This window comes from Hylobates moloch, unplaced genomic scaffold (assembly GCF_009828535.3).
Source record: "Hylobates moloch isolate HMO894 unplaced genomic scaffold, HMol_V3 SCAFFOLD_3, whole genome shotgun sequence".
Lineage (NCBI taxonomy): Eukaryota > Metazoa > Chordata > Mammalia > Primates > Hylobatidae > Hylobates > Hylobates moloch.
In genome coordinates, this window is record NW_026652278.1 from 133,592,205 (window position 1) to 133,612,990 (window position 20,786).

The following is a 20,786-nucleotide window of genomic DNA, read 5'->3' on the forward strand; positions in this document are numbered from 1 at the left end:
TGTTAAAAATCCTAAAATTCTTCAGAAACCACAAAAGAGCTTGAAGAGTCAAAGTTATCTTGAGTAAAAAGAACAAAACTAGAGGAATCATGTCAGCTGACTTCAAAGTCTATTATAAAGCAAAGCTATCATAATCAAAATGGCATGTTACTGGCATAAAAACAGACACACTGACCAATGGAACAGGGCAGAAAGCCTACGAATAAATCCACACATATATGGGCAATTCATTTCCAACAAAGATACCAAGAACACAGAATGGAGAAAGGGCAGTCTCTTTAACAAATTGTGTTGGGAAAACTAGATGTCCACAGGCAGAAAAATAAAATTGGACCCTTATCTCATGCCATGTTCATGCACAAAAATCAACTCAAAATGAGTTAAAGACTGAAAAATAAGCCCTAAAACTATAAAAGTACTAGGAAGAAAATATTTAAAAATGCTCCATGACATTGTTCTGGGCAAGAGTTCTGTAATATGACCCCAAAAGCACAGGAACAAAAGCAAAAATAAACAAATGGCATTGTATCAAACTAAAAAGCTTCTGCACAGCAAAGGAAACAATAAGGAAACAACTCATGGATTGGGATATATTTTATTTGCAAACCATACACCTGATAAGGAGATAATATTCAAAATATGTAAGAAACTCAACTCAATAGCAAGAAGACAACCCAATAAAAAATGGACAAAGGACCTAAAAAACACTCACAAAAGAAGACATACAAATGGCCCACAGATATATTTAAAAACACTCATCATCACTGATTACCAAGAAAATGCAAATTAAAACTATAATGAGATACTATTTCACATATGTCAGAATGGCTATTATCAAAATGATGAGAGAGGCCAGGCACGGAGTCTCACGCCTGTAATCCCAGCATTTTGGGAGGCCGAGGCAGGCAGATCACGAAGTCAGGAGATTGAGACCATACTGGCTAACATGGTGAAACCCCGTCTCTACTAAAAATACAAAAAATTAGCCGGGCATGGTGGTGGGTCCCTGTAGTCCCAGCTACTCAGGAGGCTGGGGCAGAAGAATGGCGTGAACCCGGGAGGCAGAGCTTGCAGTGAGCCGAGATCACGCTTCTGCACTCCGGCCTGGGCGACAGAGCGAGACTCCGTCTCAAAAAAAAAAAAAGATGAGGGATAAGTACTGGTGAGGGTTTAGAGGGTGTAAAGTAAAGGGAACTCTTATGCACTGTTGAGAATGTAAATTAATACAACCATTATGGAAAACAATACGGAGGCTCCTCAGAAAACTAAAAATAGGACTACCATAAAACCCAGCAATCCCACTCTGGGTACTCCAAAGGAATTGAAATGAATATGCCAAAGAGATATCTGCACTCATGTTCACTGCAACATCACTCACAATAACTAAGATGTGGAAGCAATCTCAGTGTCCATCATCAGACGAATGGAAAAAGAAAACGTGGCATATACCCACAATAAAAAAACTATTCAGCTTTGAAAAGGGGGAAAGTTCTGTCATCAGTGACAACATGGATAAACCTGGATGATATTATGCTAAATGAAATATGCCAGGCACAAAACAAATACTGAATCATCTCATTTATATGTTGAGGAAGAAAACAGATTCTTGGGACCCCAAACTCATTATGTCGGAAGGAAAGTTAAGATTGGGAACTGAAACACACAAAAAACTGCCTTTGTTTTTTTCCCCCGACAAACAGATAGCTGCAATGATAGAAGGCCACATCTCTCCCCAGATGCCCTCCTTCACAAATTGCTCACAATTCCTTGTGGGCCCCAACTCTTTCAGAATATATAACCCCCCTATAAAATAGCCTTAATACAGAGTTTTGTTGAATCTCACCCTAACAATGTAAATTAACAGCTTATATTTCCACAGAGAGGGGACAAGGACAAGACTAGAAAATCATCCCTCTGCCAACCCTGAGACAAACACATAATTGACTTCTTTTAAGTAAAATGTGGATTTACTGAATATGAGAGGAATGCATAATTGACTATTCCTCTTCTCCCTTTCACATATAAAATGTAGATTCACTGAGCACTAATGAAAGCCTCACTATGTGACCACTTACCTCATTGCCTACCCTCCCCCCTCTTTTTTTCCTCTCTTCTTCCCTTCCTGCTTACTCTTTCTCTTTTACATATCAGAGTCCACAAAACCCTCTTTGGAAAAGGCAGGGGTCACAGATGCTCCTCTAATTTGTGTTTTTTCCCAGGTGCAGCCTCAACCTTGGCAAAATAAACATCTAAATTAATTGAGACCTGCCTCGGTCATTTTTTTAGCTTACATTTGTGGAATCTAAAAGAGTCAAACTCATAGAAGTAGAGGGCAGAATGATGGTTACCAAAGGCTGGGGGAGGGAAAGTTTAGGGAAATGGGAGGTGCCCATCAAAGGGTACAAGTTTCCATTAGCCAGGAGGAATAAGCTTTAGTGAGCTATTGAGCAAAATGGTTACTATGTAATAGTCCATTGTAGATTCCAAAATTGCTACAAGGAGAAATCTTAAATGTTTTTACCACACACACAAAATAAGTATGTGAGGTGACAGATTTGTTAATTAACCTGATTAATCATTCCACAATGTAAATATATATCAAAACATCACATTGTACCCCAGAAGTATATACAGTGATTGTTTATTAAAAATATTTTTTAAAAAATGCTCATTTATTAAAAGGTAGAAATTATAGTGTATAAAATTCATTTTTCTAAAAGAAACTACTAGCAGTTTCTAAGTCTACCCCATGTGCTTCAATGGTCTCAATAAAATAGGCAATTGCATTTCTAAGAAAGAAATTTAGGCTAATATTTATATAGTTTCTCTGCCGTAGTGAAAAGGAACAGAAAGACAGACAGAATCCTGGACACATATTTATATGCATCAGGCCTTTATTCTGTGTTTCAGGAAGCAGCTTCTCCTTCGGTTGCCACTGTCCCTCCTCCAGAGCTATTCCTTCAATGAATACTATTTCCTGCTTCTCTCTGCACAATTTCGTAAGGCAGGAACTTCTTATTAAATCTGCCCTCCTTCACGTAAAGGTGAAATACAAATTAAAATCGCATATCTTTCCAAAGAGGGTTTTGGGAGTAGAGAAAAAGTTATTTTGGGCAATAGCCCTCCCACAATCTTCTGGCATCTCACATAGAGTTAATTATGGTAAAATGCGACAATGATCAATACTTTTGTTCCAACTGAGAAGAGGCAGTGTCAACCAGGGAGCTGGCAGGGAAGAGGAAGGTGCTTCTGAATGGAGCATTGCTTTGCATAGTTCCAAGCAAATAGGCCCTCTGATTCAGAGGCTGAAACACACATATTGTATTCCAATTTCAGAGCTGTTGTCTCATTTAGGTTTTGATAATGAGATTTCAAACCCCACAGAGATGTTGGTGAGACAGGCATCTGGCAAAGCTGATCATTTTTAATTTAATTTGTACAATGAGCAGACTGAGATCCTACCTTTTGTCCCTGTACATCTGTGGTGATGTGGTCGGCTTCCCCATCCTCAATCTCCCCCATCTTCACGACACTGACTTCTATGGTGCCAACCACTTTGCCACCATCTGAAGTTCTGCAACAAAAAATACACGAAATGGAAAAGTAAGAAGCTTCTCTCTCCCCCAAAAATATCCAAAACACATTTGTTTCTGAAAACCACTAGCATTGTTATTCACTTAATAAGACAACATCTGCATAAAACATAGCAAAACATGTTAATAGGGTAGGTGTTTTTTGTTTTTCTGTGTGTGTGTTTCTTTTTTCTTTTTCTTTTTTTTTTTTTTTTTTTTGAGACCAAGTTTTGCTCTTGTTGCCCAGGCTGGAGTGTAATAGCGTGATCTCAGCTCACCACAACCTCTGCCTCCCAGATTCAAGTGATTCTTCTGCCTCAGCCTCCCAAGTAGCTGGGATTACAGGCATGTGCTACCACGGCTGGCTAATTTTGTATTCTCCATGTTAGTCAGGCTGGTGTCAAACTCCCAACCTCAGGTGATCCACCTGCCTAGGCCTCCCAAAATGCTGGGATTACAGACGTGAGCTACTGTGTGTTGTTTTTAATTTGAAATTAAAATTATCCATGAATGTGTGAGGTAAGAGCACAGACTGTCGAAAAGTACCTTAGGAAGAAGAAACCTCCTAAATGTTCTCAGAGGTGCCCTCAAGGAAAGAACATTGTGTCATAAATCAATACCCCATTTGGAATCATCAAATCTAAAACAGCATAAACTGCAGCCCATCTATACTAACTGCGTGAGATACGTATGTGCCTATCACAGAAACCGTGGCCAAGTAAAATAGAAAAGAATACAAATATTCTTATCTTCCTCTATGACTGGGCTATTGGCTACAAAATCTGACTTTGTGCCTTTTCTCTAACATTTTTCTTTACAAGCTACTAAGTAAAAAAGATTCTCTCCTAGCAAACATAAGAACATGTAAAGCAGAACATAACCCAAAGCTCATTTAGTACAACTCTTTACTTTTTCAGATGAAGAAACCGAGACTCAAAAAGATGGAAAGACCCTTCCAAGGTAATGAAGTGGCAATTTCAGGTTTCTATCTTCTCCAAGTCATCGACAACTCTTTTATATTCAATGATAATAATATAAGATTTTCACCATCATTATTTTTAGCAGCATAAAAATTTTATGTTTAGCAATAATAGTGAAAGCTAAAGATAAGTTTAAGAGCCACACTTTAAGATTCTCTAGTTTCCTTTTCCGAGCAAGAAAAATACAGAATAAATAGTGCCATTATACCATGGAAACACTGCAACATATAATTATATTTTTCCCTTGAGCCTTTTGTGAAAATAGGTAGCAAGCCACCTCATAGATATGATGTGTTGCTGTAACTTCTATTTAAGCAGAATTGACTGAATAGTCATGTGATGTCTCATTTTCTTCATTAGTCACATCTTTCATGAAATTTGTTTTCAACTTTTGTTATCTTTCTTTTAACTAATTCCTTCTAAATGCTGCTTTTTTTAATTATTAAAAGTGTCAGAAAGGAGAAGGGGTAATTCTATGAGTAGTTTACCAAAATGCTAATTAAAATAATCAATAAATTAGGTGAAAATAAAAACTGATTCTATTACTAGATAAGGTACAAATTAAAACACAACTTTTGAATTATGTTTTTAGGAAAATTAAAATTTCTGATAGCATGTACACAGCTGATGTCATAGTGCAATAAAATAAAGAAAATTAAAACAAAAATAAAAGTTATTGTTAAATAGATTTTTTACTAAAATATGAAGTGAAATGCTTCTTGGTGATTTTGAAATCAGTGGAAATTATAATGTTGACTCAGTTGTTTGAAATTAATATAGAAAGCAAGTATTTATCGCAAAGAAGATGTGTAGGCAGGTGACAGTATGATCTGTGAAGAAAACCATATTAACTCCAATTCTGGGATGGCTTTAAATAATTCATTATATCAGTTTTCCAGTGTGTCATATTCTCATTTGAATATGACATAATAACTTGTCATAAGTCATGGTGCAGCATGTTTCTGTATAATTCTTCAGCACTTAGTAGTTAAATAAAGCATATAATAAGGACCTTCCTGGGTACTACTTAAAAATTAATTTTATAGGTATTTGCAGATTTCTTTTTCATCAAAACTGCTTATCTATAAAAAGTAAACAAGTTTTTCTTCTCAAAAGACTTGTTTTAAACTTTTTACTTGGGCAAACTAAGTTAGCTTAATTGCTAGAAGCACAAGGACTATGTATGATATTCTAAATTTTTTCACTGAACTAATCCAAATAATGCACCTACTGATTTGAAACAGAAGGGCTGTGTAATAAACCGTATATGTCATACTGGTTAAAAGTGTGAACTCAAGAGTCTGAGTTATCTGCTAGCTGTGTGACTTTGGGCAAGTCATTTACCCACATGAATCTTTGAGTTTCTCATTTGTAAAATGGAGATGACAATAGCCTTGTTTTAAGAATTAAATTTTGGGAGATAATTAATGTAAAATGCTCAACACAATGTCTTACACAAGATAACTGCCACTTCCACCCCATCATCCTAATAGTAGTATTGGAACAGTAACAGTAGCAGCAAAAACAGAATTGCTACTGTTATTAATGTATTCAATTATATTTAATTTGATGCTCTCAAGAAATTTTACTGAAACTGATATCTGAGACTATAGTAAAAGTCTATAGGATCTCATGGCATATGCTATCTCAACAGTGATTAAATGCTTACTGGGGATACAAAGACTTTGTAATAAGAGGATGTTATGATGTTTACATTCCTAAGTGTGCAGAGAACATAAATTTACTAATTACAATGCAAGTGTATCATTCAAAAATACTAAAGTAGATGAATAATCAATGAAATATGGGAGTAAACTTTGGAACTATAGCTCTATCTATTCCCTTTCTTAAAGCATTTGGCTACTTTTTCAATGATTTTCCTTCCTTTTGGGTTTCCCATTTTTCCTTATCTTCTATAGGCTTTCACTTAGTGCCTGGGTGGAATCAAAGCAAGGATCATGTTTAATCTAGTGACGCTATAGAATTCTAGCATAAATTTTTCCCCAAAACCATTTTGGATGGGCAGCTCTTTTACATGCCCTAAAGCATGTTTCCTCAATTGAACTTTGTGGAAAAAGCAGAGTGGTAAATCCAGGTTATAAACTAAAGAACTAAACCCAAGACATCCAAAAGTATGGTTCACCCTGTCACTGAACTAGAACATAAAATGTAGAAGCCATTCCCTATTTATTCTGTTAAAATTTACCATACAAAGAATACAGATGTCCACACTTCTTGTCAGTTAGGAGAGTCACAAATGAAATATCTATTTCATGTTTCCAAAGATTTTTTCAAAGATGACTTAAAGATTTAGGAAAAAAAAATTCTTAAATGCTAAATTATGCTTTCAATTTATCACCTATCAAGTTGGAAAGGCTAGTAATAATAGCTTAATCATTGTTCATCACCAAAATTCTACTGAATTTTACCTTATGGAAATTCATCACATCTGCATAGAAAATATATTAAAGAGAGTTCTGTGCTAGGAATCAAGAAATCCAGTTTCTACTTCTGACTCATCCACTAACTAGCTATGTGACTAAGTGCGTAACATTTCAGTTCTCTGGATCTGTTTCCATTACTGCAAAGCAAAGAGTTGGTCTCTAAAACCTGTTCCATACGATTAGCATTCAAACCCCATGCTCTAATCACTCCTGTGATTTCATCATAGGGCATCACAGATTGATATGTACTCAACAAAAATCTCGGGTCAATTCTAGCCTCTCTTCCTCACTCTACACCTTCCCATTCCACTTTCTGCCAAACAAACCAAATGCAAAACAAATCTGGAAAGTGACTTAGCACTTATAACCAAATTAAAAAATAGCTAGCTTTTCTTATAATATCATATTATATATGTCCTACAGATGTATATAGCAATTATGACATTGGATCTTGGTATGTTTACAAGGATACAAATTTGATTGAACCAAAAACAGAAGGGATCTTCATACTCTTACCTTTCCTAGCAATTCATGTAGCAATAAGATGGGGCTGCAGTAATCAATATCTCAATCTACTTAAGGAAAAAAAACATGTCATTTCAGATAGTGTATTGCCAGGTCATTACCACTATTTAACGCAGAAAGCAGAGAGAGAAGTAAAAGATAAGCAGTTCATGGCTGCTGCAGTATTTCAATCACAATGTCAAGTTTCTCTTTCCTTCAGAAGATAGACTTAAATATTTAACCACAACAAAAAGACATAGAAGACAAAGATGGGGAAAATTTCAGCAACACAAATCTACACTCCCTTCTTACCTAGGTTTTCAGCAAACATAATATACTGGTGATTAAGGTTCTTTAAAATCTGCCTTTAAAATGACTCCCCTAATACTTCCTAATGAAATATTCAATCTCACATGCTGGAACACATAAATATTTTTAGAAAACTAAAGGAAAGGGAATATAAAACATTCTTCTAACAAAGGATAATTTAATGACACTTTTTCAAAACTTCTCACCAATTCTGCCATCATTAATAGAGGGGAAAAAAGAAAAACATCTCCAGAAGTATTAAACAGCAAAATGTAAATAACTTCTCGATTTTGGAAATGCCACAGAGATACAAACCAAAAAATGACCCTGTAAACACCCAGGGACAAACCATCATTAGCACTGTCAGCCTTTGTGAATATAAAGTAGTTCTGGTACTATGCACAGGAGTCTTCAGCTAGGAGACATGCCCTGCATTTAAACCATCTAGACATGTAACCAGAAATGAAAATCTCACCCAAACATAAAAATAAACAAGGGCCATAAGTAAACAAACAGATTCACTGAGTGAGTGACTGCACCCTGATGATCTTTCTGGTGAATACAATTATACAGCAGTGCTGGATTTACATAAGGCTCACAGAAGTTAGATTTATATTTAAGTACGTATAACTAAACACACCTCTATTCTGGCTGAAATTCACAAATGTCAGAAGCCATATAATGCTTTCAAATTAATAGTAAAATAAAGCTTTTCAGTATTGTTTAATATTAATAGCTTATACTCTAGGGTTTATTTCTCAGTTTTCTGCTCTTTTCACAGTATAGGCTCACCTTCAGACATTCCATCCACCATCATGAACTTTAACTCTCCTTCTATGAAGATCTACCCCAGTCCTACATTCCCAACTTGATCTTGATTTTCTGATCTAGAATTCCAAACTCCCTTTATTCTGATCTCATCATTTTACATTCTACAAGCTTGAGACCTAACCTTTCATTCTCTCAAACCCAAATTCATTCGTATTAGTAGCATGTCATTCTCCAAAAACCAAACCAAGAAGATTCCACCTCTACATCTGCCTTGCCCTTCCCCTCTAATCAGTCACTAAGTCCTACCAATTCTTCCTCCATAATGTCTATTTCATGTGTCCCCTCCCAATAGCAATATTCCAGTTAGTTTTATTACTTCTCCTGTGTTATACCTGCAGAACCTACTTCCCATCCTCCAGTATCTGTTTCTTCCATTTCATTCATGTCAAGTTTTCTTCTTAAAGCCCTGCTTTCACCATTTACTTTTTTCCTATCAAAAGTCCTTAAACATTGCCCAGTACTTACTCAAAGGGGTTAAACTACATAGCCTGTCTTTCAAGTCTTTGTATCAGGATCTGTCAAAGTTTATGGACACTCAGTATTTTTGGCTCACACTGATCCACCTCATCACATACCACTAAATAATGAAGTATGGTTTAGTGGAAAGCACGGTGAATGTTGAGTAACAAAGCCCTTGGTTATAGTGCTGACTCTCTCTATACAGTAAACAGCTATGTAATTACGAGCAGGCAACTCAGCCTCTGTAAAGATTTTCCAGCTATAAAATAAGAAGATTGTTAACCATCCTACTTACCTCACAACTTATGTGATGAAAAAGAAAAGTTATTAGGTTTAAATATAAAAATTCTTTAGTATATGGAAATGAGTAGTATCGTTTACATAGCCTGGGCCACAAAGCTTCGAGAGCATGATGTAGAAATGTTGATCATCAGTTTTTCAGACTAACTGGCTTGTAGATTACTGTTTACTGCTATAAACAGTACTGTCCAAATATGAGGAATTATACAAATACAAATAAGATAAAGCAATTTTTACCTTCCTCGTGACACTATTAAAAACATATATTTGGAAATATTTCAATGCTAAATGTAAAATATAAACTAGCTCTAGCTCCTTGAATTAAGAAATATTTTATCAGCAAGGTGAGAAAACAAGGTTGGCATCTTATAAATGTCTTGTGAGAATTCCAAAATTGCATTAAAATTCATCGGCCATTCTTCCAGGAGTTAGGTGGTATTGCATTGTGATTTTGATTTGCATTTCCCTGACAATTAGTGATGCTGAGCATTTTTTATATGTTTGTTAGTCATTTGTATATCTTCTTTAGAGAATTGTCTATTCGTGTCCTTAGCCCACTTTTTGATGGGATTGTTCTTTTTTCTTTTCCTTGCTGATTTGTTTTTCTTGTGGATTTTGGATTAGTCCTTTGTCGGACATATACATTGCAAAGATTTTTCTCCCACTCTATGGGTTGTCTGCTTACTCTGCTGACTATTTCTTTTGCTGTGCAGAAGTTTTTTGGTTTAACTAAGTCCCATCTATTTATCTTTGTTTTGTTGCCATAATAAAAAAACTAATAGATGTTGATGTGGTTGTGGTGAAAAGGGAACACTTTCACACTGTTGGTGGGAATGTAAACTAGTACAACCACTATGGAAAACAGTGTAGAAAGAACTAAGAGTAGATCTATCATTTGATCCAGCAATCCCACCACCAGGTATCTCCCCAGAGGAAAATAAGTCACTATAAGAAAGATACTTGCACGTGCATGTTTATAGCAGCACAATTCACAATCACAAAAATATGGAGCGAGCCCAAATGCCCATCAATCAATGGGTGGATAAAGAAAATATTTTATATATATATATATATATATATACACACACACACACACACACACACCCTATGGAATACTACTCAGTCACAAAAAGGAACAAAATAATGGCATTTGCAGCAACCTGGATGGAATTGGAGACTATTATTCTAAGTGAAGTAACTCAGGAATGGAAAACCAAACATCGTATGTTCTCACTAACAGGTGGGAATTAAGCTATGAGGACGCAAAGGCGTAAGAATGGTACAATGGACTTTAGGGACTTGGGGGAAAGGGTAGGAGGGGAGTGAGTGGTAAAAGATTACACATTGGGTACAGTGTGCACTGCTTGGGTGATGGGTGCACCAAAATCACAGAAATCACCACTAATAAACTTATTCATATAACCAAACACCATCTGCTCCTCAAACACCTATTTTAAAATAATAATAATAAATACACGGCCATCATGATCTGCCCATTGGGTTCCAGTTGCAGGTAACATGGAGTATGCACACTCTACAGCATTGTGCACTGAATGCAGCTATAAAACCTAAACGGAACACAAGGAACAGCTATGTGAGGACCAAAGCTAAATAGCACCATGCATATTGGGGAAGGAGATCAGAATCTTAAACATCATTGAACCAGCAGTGAGTTTACCATTTGTTCCCCTTTGGTTTCTCCCAACCTAGATTAGACACAGCTCGAAACGAAAGTGTGGGCATTAGTATAGACAGAGAGAGCTCCAGGAGAATTCTTTTAGTTCTGACTCATGGGCAGGAAAGTGGTCTCCTAATACTCAGCAAAATGAAGGGAGATCCTTTTTTCTCTCTCCACTCTCTCATGCCCCAGCTGTCAAGTAGTCTTGCAACGGCAATGATGGCAGTATTTAGGGCTCACAGGGACCTAAAACCATGAGGGGCAAAAAGTTACCTCTGTGATTGGAGAAGCTATGATCCCAAGAGACTGTGCTGAATTCCCCTTACCTTTTATTTTTCTCTATTCTCATGGCCCCAGGAAGAAGGTGGAGTTGTACAGGAGAGTAGGTAAATAAACCCAAGCTTACTGGTTGGAGGATCGGAAAAGGAAGCCACAGGAAACAGGAAGTATGGAGGAGATTGTGGAGAGGGGGGAGCTCCAGAAAGTGACTTCTTAATATTGTTCATGAACTCTGGGGTCACCCAAAGTTGTGCATGGAAAGGTCTGATACTGAAAAGTATGTAAGAAACTTTGAGAAATAATCTATGAACCAGAACATCACAAAGGTCTTGGCTGTCACCTGGATGACAAGTATGAGGAACAGGTCTGAATAACACTATAAAAATTTTGAAAACAGAAGTGAGATTGAAACCACAGGTTTCACAGGACACAAGGTTAATGCACAAATATCTGGCAATGAACAATTAGAAATTGAAATTTTTTATTTTATTTTATTATACTTTAGGTTTTAGGGTACGTGTGCACAATGTGCAGGTTTGTTACATATGTATCCATGTGCCATGTTGGTTTGCTGCACCCATTAACTCGTCATTTAGCATTAGGTATATCCCCTAATACTGTCCCTCCCCCCTCCCCCCACCCCACAACAGTCCCCGGGTGTGATGTTCCCCTTCCTGTGTCCATGAGTTCTCATTGTTCAATTCCCACCTGTGAGTGAGAACATGCGGTGTTTGATTTTTTGTCCTTGCGATAGTTTGCTGAGAATGATGTTTTCCAGTTTCATCCATGTCCCTACAAAGGACATGAACTCATCATTTTTTATGGCTGCATAGTATTCCATGGTGTATATGTGCCACATTTTCTTAATCCAGTCTATCATTGTTGGACATTTTGACCCAGCTATCCCATTACTGGGTATATACCCAAAGACTATAAATCATGCTGCTATAAAGACACATGCACACGTATGTTTATTGCGGCACTATTCACAATAGCAAAGAAATTGAAATTTTAAAAATTCAGTAGATCCAAAATAAATAAAATGTTTAGGAGTGACTATAACAAAATATATATAAGATCTTTATGCTGAAAACTATAAATACTAATAAAAATTCAAAGAAGGTCTAAATAAATAGACATATAGACATATACTATGATAATGGATTTGAAGATGCAACTTTAAAAGCTGTCAATTCTCCTCAAAGTGATCTACAGATTTAATGTAATACCAATCAAAATTCGAGTAAGATTTGTTGCAGATATCAACAAGCTGATTTGACAAGTAACAAGGAAAGACAAAACAGTATTGGAAAAAATAAAATGAAGGAATTGAACTAACTGATTTTAAGATACATTGTAAATCTAGAGTAATTAAACTCTGGTTTTGAAATAGGACAGACAAATTGACAAAATCAAGAGGAAATATAACCAATTGATTTTTGACAAAGTTACAGGCAATGGAATGAGCTAAAAGTAGTCTTTTCAACAAATGGTATTGGAACAATTAAACATCCATTTGGAAAAAAAATAAACTTTGCTTAAACTTTACAAATTAAACAAAAGCAGTTAACTTAAAGTAGTTCATATACCTAAATGTAAAACATAAAAATGTAACACTTTCAAAGTGACCCAGGAAAAAATTCCTGTGAACTGGACTTGGGTTCTTAGAGTTCATTGGTGTGACACCAAAGTCATGATCTGTAAAAGAAAAACCTCAATAAAATAAAGTTTGTCAAAACCACAAATTTGCTCTGTGAAAGACATGGCTACAATAATAAAAAGACAAGCTACTGACTAGGAGAAAACATTTGCAAATCACATATCTAACAAAGAACTTGTATCCAAAGTATATAAAGAGCTCTTAAAATTCTAAAATTGTAAGAAAACAACAAACCCAATTAATCAATGATCCAAACACTTGAACAGATATGTTTCAAAAAAGGATATATGGATGGCAAATAGCACATCTAAAGATGTTGAACATTATTGGCCATTAAGTTTTAATTAAAATTAAAACTACCATGAGATGCCACTTTAACACCCATATAATGGCTGGCAAGGATGAAGACTGACTGAAACTCTCATACATCTCTGTAAGGAAAAACAGCTCAGCAGTTTTTTATAAAGTTAAACACACACTTATATTACCCAGCAATCCCAATCCTAAATATTTACCCTAGAGAAATGAAAACTTAGGGTCACATAAAAACCTATACATGAGAAATTCAGCAGCTTCATTCATAATTGCCAAAAAACTGGAAACAATAGAAATATCCTTTAATGTAAATGGTTAAACAAACTTTGGTGTATCCACAACATGCAATATTAATTTCGGCAATAAAAAGAGACTGTTGATACACCACCAACTTGGATGAATTGTAAAGACATTGGACTGAATGAAGTCATCCCAAAAGATTATATACTATACGATTCAATTTATTCAATTTCATTCTCAAAAAGGAATAGCTATTGTGATGGACAACAGATCAGTGGTGGCCAGGGGTTGGTGTGGGTGTGAAGGGGTTTCTTTGTGGTAATGGAAAAGTTCTGTATCTGGACTGTGGATACAGACCCTGTTCATACATGTGTTAAAATTCATAGAACTGTACAACAATAAAAAAGTCAATTTTACTCTATGTTAATTTATAAAATGGGATAAATGAGAAAGGACACATCCATTTTCTCTGATAATTAATCAATAGCAAACAAACAAACAAAAATCGCACAGCCATTTAGTCTGGGAATACAGAAACCACATTATTAAAATGTTACCCTCTTCCATGTCAAGCAAATTTCTGACATTTACTTGGGATGTTGGATTAAAGTGGGGATTTTATCCCATGCACTATAAATTCAAAATATCTAAAGACATTAGAAATTTCATATAGGAAAGGAAGAAATTTCACCTGAATAGTAGGAAGCATTTTATCCGAGACTAGATTCTCATTCAGGAGGTGCAATGTATTTACCAAGCCAGTGACGCATAAATCAGCTGGCCACCTATCATCTAAGATGATCACATTTAGACCTACAGAAAAGAAACTGTTGCTGAGACTTTTTGTTAGGTTCATTTATTTCATTATTTTTTTGAATTTTTAATTTTGAGTAAGAGAAAGAGGAAAAGAGTGCTACACCTCTTAAACACAGACTATTGGGAGAGGAAGATGATTGTGGCAAGAAAGAAATATGTTATAGGAGGTTATAGATAGATGACTGGGAATGCCTGACTTCCTGTGGAAATTTTCAGAAGCAAAAAATATATACACTTATAAGGCCAGGTGAAAACAGTCTGGATAGATAGCCAAGCATTTTTTTTTTTTTTTTTTTTTTTTTGCTTCTTCAACAAAAACTTTTTACATGAATAGTTTGTAAACATTACAAAACCAATCAAAATGCTTTTAGACACTCTGAAAACATTCCATAGATAACAGGTATGGAGAACTGGTGTATTAAATTATTAAACAATCAGTATTAAATGCTAGTGATGTGACAATATTTAATATTCAAATTTTGAATTATATATGGAGAGTTTGTATGCTTTTGGGTTTTATGTCTTTTTAATAGTAGGAAAGAATGCAAAGAGATCTCTAAAATAAAAGCTAGTATTAAAAGGTCAACGTTATACAGTATTGAACATAATTTTAGAGTGTATTTCAAACCTGTGCAGCTAGAAATTCACTGAGCTTTAAATTACACAATGAGGCATGTACTCTGAAATTGAGCAATTCCTAATCCCTATATTTTTATGCTTAATTGCATTAGGATTTATTTTAAATGTTTGTTACTCAGTTATAAAATCCTGTAATTTTTATTTTTTAAATTCTCATTTACTCTGACAACACATGATAAAATCATTTTTAAAATACATAAAACACAATAAAGATGTAAAATTAAGGTCAAAATTACAGAAAATACTAATTAATTTACAAATATTTATTAAGCACTTACTAGTACTATTAAACACTAATCCATGCACAATAATGTAACAGAACAAAACAAAATTCTCTGCCCGCATGGAACTTATATTCTAGTGGTAAACAAATGTGATATGTCAAAATATGAAAAGTGCCATGGAGAAAAATTAAGCAGGGTAGAAGGTGGATGAATGCTGTGTTGGGGCTGCTACTTTGTTTTCAGTGGTTGGGAAAGGCTTTTTAATAAGATGACATTTGAACACACACCTAAAGTGTAAAGAAATGAGTCATACATCCTGCTTGGGGCAAGATTTTTGCAGAAAGAAGCAGATGATCCGAAAGCCTTGAAGTGAATCCTGGTTATCCTATTTGAGAAACAGCAAAGATGCCAATGTGGCTAAAGCTAGATAGGTGGGGAAGAAAGGACTAGAAGACCAAATCAGATGGGTATGTATTAGTTCTCCATTGCTACATAACAAATTTCTATAAACCCACTGACCTGAACTCTGACCGGACTTATTATCTCACAGTTTCTATAAATCAAAAGTCCAGTCAGAGTCCTCTATTCAGGGCCTAACAAGGTTGAAATCAAGATATAGGCTGGAATGCAGTCTTAGAAAAATCCACTTTATAACTAATTCAGGTTGTTGGTAGAACTATTTTCTTGTGGCTTTAAGACTGAGGTTCCCATTTTCTTGTTGGTTATCAGTTAGGATAACAGTCTCAAGGCCATTCTTGCCATAAGGCCCTCCCCATTGGCAGTTCACAACATGGTGGTTTGCCTCCTCAAGGTCAGCAGAATTTCCATCTCCAGTCTGCTAAGACACTGTCATATGCATGGTTATCCCAGCCACCTGTGTATAATTACAGGCAACATATATTCACAGGTGCAACCTGTACTCAAGGGGAGGGTGTTATGTAGAGCAGCTGCACCAGGGGCTGAGAATCTTGGGGAACATCTTAGCATTCTGATTACCACAGCAATGGGGAGTGAGATGATGTAGAGCTCTATAGAAAACACTGTAAGAACTTTGCCTTTTACTTTGAGTGAGGTCAAATAATCAACAGAAGATTTTGAACTGACAAGTTTTAAAGACACAACTTGGGCTGCAATATAGAAAATAAACTGTAGGGGGCAGAGAGGATCATGAAGATGAGTTTGGAGAAATTAGGAGGAAGGGGAGATGAATCCGATTTTAGTTTTATTTTTAAGGTAGAGCTAATAAGATACTGTGACTGACTGGCTATAGAGAATATGAGAAAGAGGAATGAGAGACTACATAGATTTTGCCCTCAACAATAGGAAGGGTAGAATTGCAATTTCCTACATAGAAAGATGGTGTGGACAAACAGAATTTGGGGGCATGGTGGGCAGCAGGCAGGAATGAGGAGCTCAGTTTAGCAGATTTTAAATTTGAGACGCTTATTTAGTGTTCAATTATCATTAGGTGGTTGGATATTAGAGTCAGGAGTTCAAGGAATTGGCCAAGGCTAGAGCTGTAAGAACAGTCATGCATTGCTAGACAACAGAATATATTCTAAGAAATATGCCATTAGGCAGTTTTGTCCTTGTGTGAACGTCGCAGAGTGTACTTACATAAACCTAGATGATACAGTCTGCTACTCATCTAGGCTATATGGGATAGCCTTTTGCTCCTAGGCTACAAAGCTGTACAGCACGTTACTGTACTGAATACTATGGGCAATTATAACACAATGGTTAGTACTTGTGTGCCTAAACATGGAAAAGGTAGAGCAAAAATATGGTGTTATAATCTTACGGAACCACCATTGGTTGTATATGCAATCTGTCATTGACCAAAACATCATTATGTGATGCATAAGCATATAGGAATCATCAAAATACAGATGATATTAAAAGCTTTAAGACTAGATGGAAGAAAGCGAATGAAGAGTGAAGAGGAGACTTTTCATCCTAAACTGAGGTATAGGACCCTTTAACATTTAGAAGTGATAGTGATGAGGAGCAACCAGCAAAAGAAACAGAGAAGAAATGACCACAAGAAAATGAAGTCTGGTGTCCCAGATAACAAGGAAAGAATAGGTTTTGAGGAGTGAGGAATTGATCCACTGGGCAGATATCCCAAGGAAGAGGAACACTGACAATTATCCTTTGGATTTAGCAATATGGAGCCATTACTGATCATGACAAATGGTGTTTAGCTGCTAAAGTAATAGGAATGAAAACCTGTTGAGAATAGATTCAAAAGACAATCAGAGGAGGGAGGCAAAGCAGACACAGTTCTTACTCTGGTTCTGCTATAAAGAGGACCAGAGAAATGGGACATAAGTTAGAAAGATAAACAGGAGATTTGATGGCATTTTTTTAATGCTGATACACATGATCTAGCAGAGAGAATAATTTATGATGCAAAAGAAAAATGACATAAGTGCTGGAATAATGTTCTCGAATAAGTGAGAAGAGATAGAATCTAAAACACTAGACAGAGGAGGAGTTGACTTTAGAAACGAAGAGGGAGTTTTTGTATAATAACAGGAAGAAAGGTAGAGAAGGTGCAGGTAGGCTAGTAAACACGGTATGGGAAATTGTCAAATTTTTCTTCTCAGTGAAATGAAAATCAGATAAATCAGCTGATAGGTTGGTAAATGTGGAGTGGGAAATTGTCAGATTCCTCTTCTCAGTGAAACAGAGACTATTAAATCAGCAGAGAAAGAGGAAGAGGAGAGATATTTTAGAGCTTTTAGCAATGTGGAGGTGTAAAATAGTGGTCCCAGAAAGTGGGAGAGTGAATGAATCAGGGGAGCATAGTGGGTATAGTATTAGCAAGGGTACCTGTGCAGTTAGGGGCAGTGTACCAAATAAAACCTGTAAGCACAGAAGTCAAGTTTCCCCAGCCCGTTCAGCTACAGAAATACAAGTGTGAAATAGGTACGCGAAATGCTGGGCTTAGCCACAGTTTTTGTTGTAATTTTCAAATCAGTGAATTAATCAGTTAATCAATTTATATTTTGCTTGTGGAGTATAGCAACAGGAAAGCAGGGCGCAGGAGTTGAGGGTATATGAGAGGGAATCGTTTTGTGATTTCTCAGTGATGGATAAGAAAAGTGGATGTGAGGGAGGGGCTGTGTAGGGCAGAGCAGGACTTCGCATCAGTGACTTGGGACAGTCAAAGAGCAACTGGAGGGAGTGTACTGGAAAGAGGCGATAGAACTCAGAAAATAGGATGCTTAAAATTGAGACTCTGGAGCATTGGGATTAATGATGAGATCTCGGAGATGACAATGAGAATGGTTACTGAAATAGGGCAGAGAAAAGCCTGAGAGGCCACTGAGCTGAAAGAAGGGCACCCCTGTGGCTACTGAATCACAAGAAGTCTGGGAGGAGTAATGCTGAACTGAGACAGAGTGCAACCCAAGTAAAAATTTTCATGAAATGAGGGGAGGTGACATCTCTAGGTGATGTAAGAATTGAGGCTCATGGCCTCAGACATGGTATATCTGAGACCATGGATTGAGGCTCATGACCTCAGATATACCATGAAGGGAGGTGACATCTCTAGGTGACCTAAGGATTGAGGCTCATGGCCTCAGATATACCATGTCTGAGGCCATGAGGCTCAATCCAGAAGTGTTTTCAGAGGGTGCCTATCCTATACCAGGTATGAAGGGCAGCCACTTGGCAGGGTTGCAGGGAAGAGAGCCAGTTTCTAGGTAAATAAAGGGGAATGATTGAGGAGAGGTCATTGGGCTGAGGATGGACCTCACGTATCAGAGTAAAGTTGGAGAGCAGAGGCTGCTAGAGCCAGAGTAGGATGTGGACAGAGAGGTAGAAGGATGATCCACCATGCAGATGAAAGATGACCCAGGAATACAGGGCTTCTGCATGGTGAAAAATCACCTGAGAAAGAGTAACAATTATGACGACAATAAAGAAACTCAGTTTAGCTAGGCAAAATATGCAAGGGCAGAAAGGGCAACATTAATTTTAAAATAATATAAAGATCTGAAAGTTTCCATTTCCTGATTTTAACTTGTTCTGCTCTGTAGTCTTAACTCTGCATTACTAAATCATCTGGTAATTATTTTAGAGGTCAAAATGGGACTGATTCACGATTTAAGCAGTCTATATAGAACAATGAAGATTCCTACAGGACTTTTTTTGTTAAAAGGAGGAAAAGTAATTAAAGCAAAGTTCAAAATACTTAGCAACGTGGAAACAGTATTCTGCCTTAATTCATGTTAAATAGATTCTAGAGATCGGTGGGAATAAATCAAATGTCCTGCATCCATTTATTCAACATAAAGTACATGAGAAAGCCATCTACTTTCTTCTATGAATAGCTCACTTTTAGAACATTATTTCGAGATTTCTGATTATAAGAAAATTTATCTATTACTAGTTAAATGGCCTTTGTCATCTCTAAATAAAAGAATCCATATAAGAAAAAGAATATATTTTGGTATTTGGCAGATAGAGGTTCTAATAGGAAGTAGAAAGACAGTAAAAACTAAAAGTTATAGAATTAAAATTTCCAATTCCAGAGGGATTGCTACATATATTTTTGTAAATCTTTGAGAATTGATATGAAATTTATATTTTAAATAAAAGGTTTACTTGTTTTAAATAACCCTGGATATAGCTTTTTTCTTTCTTATTCTGAGATAAATTTCTTAGAACTCTTTGTATCAGAATTGACTGAAATCAGACTTCTTAGGGAAGAGAATAACCTTCAGTATCACTGAATGCATTTTGTAGAAACAGGCCGGGAGAGGTTACATGAAGGGCTTAAGGCTACCTTGCAAGTCATCAGCAGTGCTAGGATTTATCCAAGAGTAGAAGAAATCAGAAAGATGCATCTAATTTAAAAAAATTTATTTCTGAAAACCAAAATATAAAATGGTGGTCTCTTTTTTATCTTTTTGATCTTGTTTTAGCTGCTTGATCAATTAGTTTGTCTTATCTAAAAGTCTTTACAGACAATTGTGATGGTTTGGTTTGTGTCTCAACAGCCCACTACTGAGCTATGAGGACGCTTGCCTTCTTTTAAGCTACTTGATCTTTCTTCTGAGCTAGAGACATTTTCCTCTTCTCTTTAATTTCTTTCTTAGGCTTCTTCTCATAGATGAGCATAGCAGTGTGAGCTTTCCTATACATCTCCTCTATGTCTAGAGTTACAATATTCTTTATGCATTGAGAAAAATGTTTCCTATAGGCATCTTCATCTTCCATTAGGTTATGCATATAATCTCCAATGGATCTGTTGTGATCTACGATGTGCTTCTGAAGCTTCTGGCATTGAGTTCCCTACTTTCCGAATTATAACCAGGAAATCATTCAGTACCTTGAGGGATAGACAAGCTTCCATCCATAGCTCCCATCAGAGTCCCAAAAAGCTTATTTCAAGAGGTAGTTCTGGCAATAGCTGCATCTAAATACAAAATACCTTCACACTATACTTTGAGAGTTCATAAGCGTCGGCTGTTCAGACGATTACATCCCCTTTTCTATAGGTATAACAATTAGACAAATGAGT

At 36.2% G+C, this 20,786-nt stretch overlaps 1 protein-coding gene across 5 annotated transcripts in view; it reads right to left on the reverse strand.

The window, feature by feature from the left end:
* INPP4B (inositol polyphosphate-4-phosphatase type II B) overlaps positions 1-20,786 on the reverse strand; it is an 834,063-nt gene that overhangs the window by 242,846 nt on the left and 570,431 nt on the right. For 4 of the 5 annotated variants that reach the window (XM_032147659.2, XM_032147632.2, XM_032147654.2 and 1 more), the window contains exon 10: positions 3,463-3,574. In XM_032147659.2, the coding sequence (XP_032003550.1) occupies positions 3,463-3,574 (112 nt within the window). Of the gene's footprint in view, positions 1-3,462; positions 3,575-7,512; positions 7,569-20,786 lie in introns of all 5 variants that reach the window. The other variant, XM_032147665.2, reaches the window with a different exon arrangement.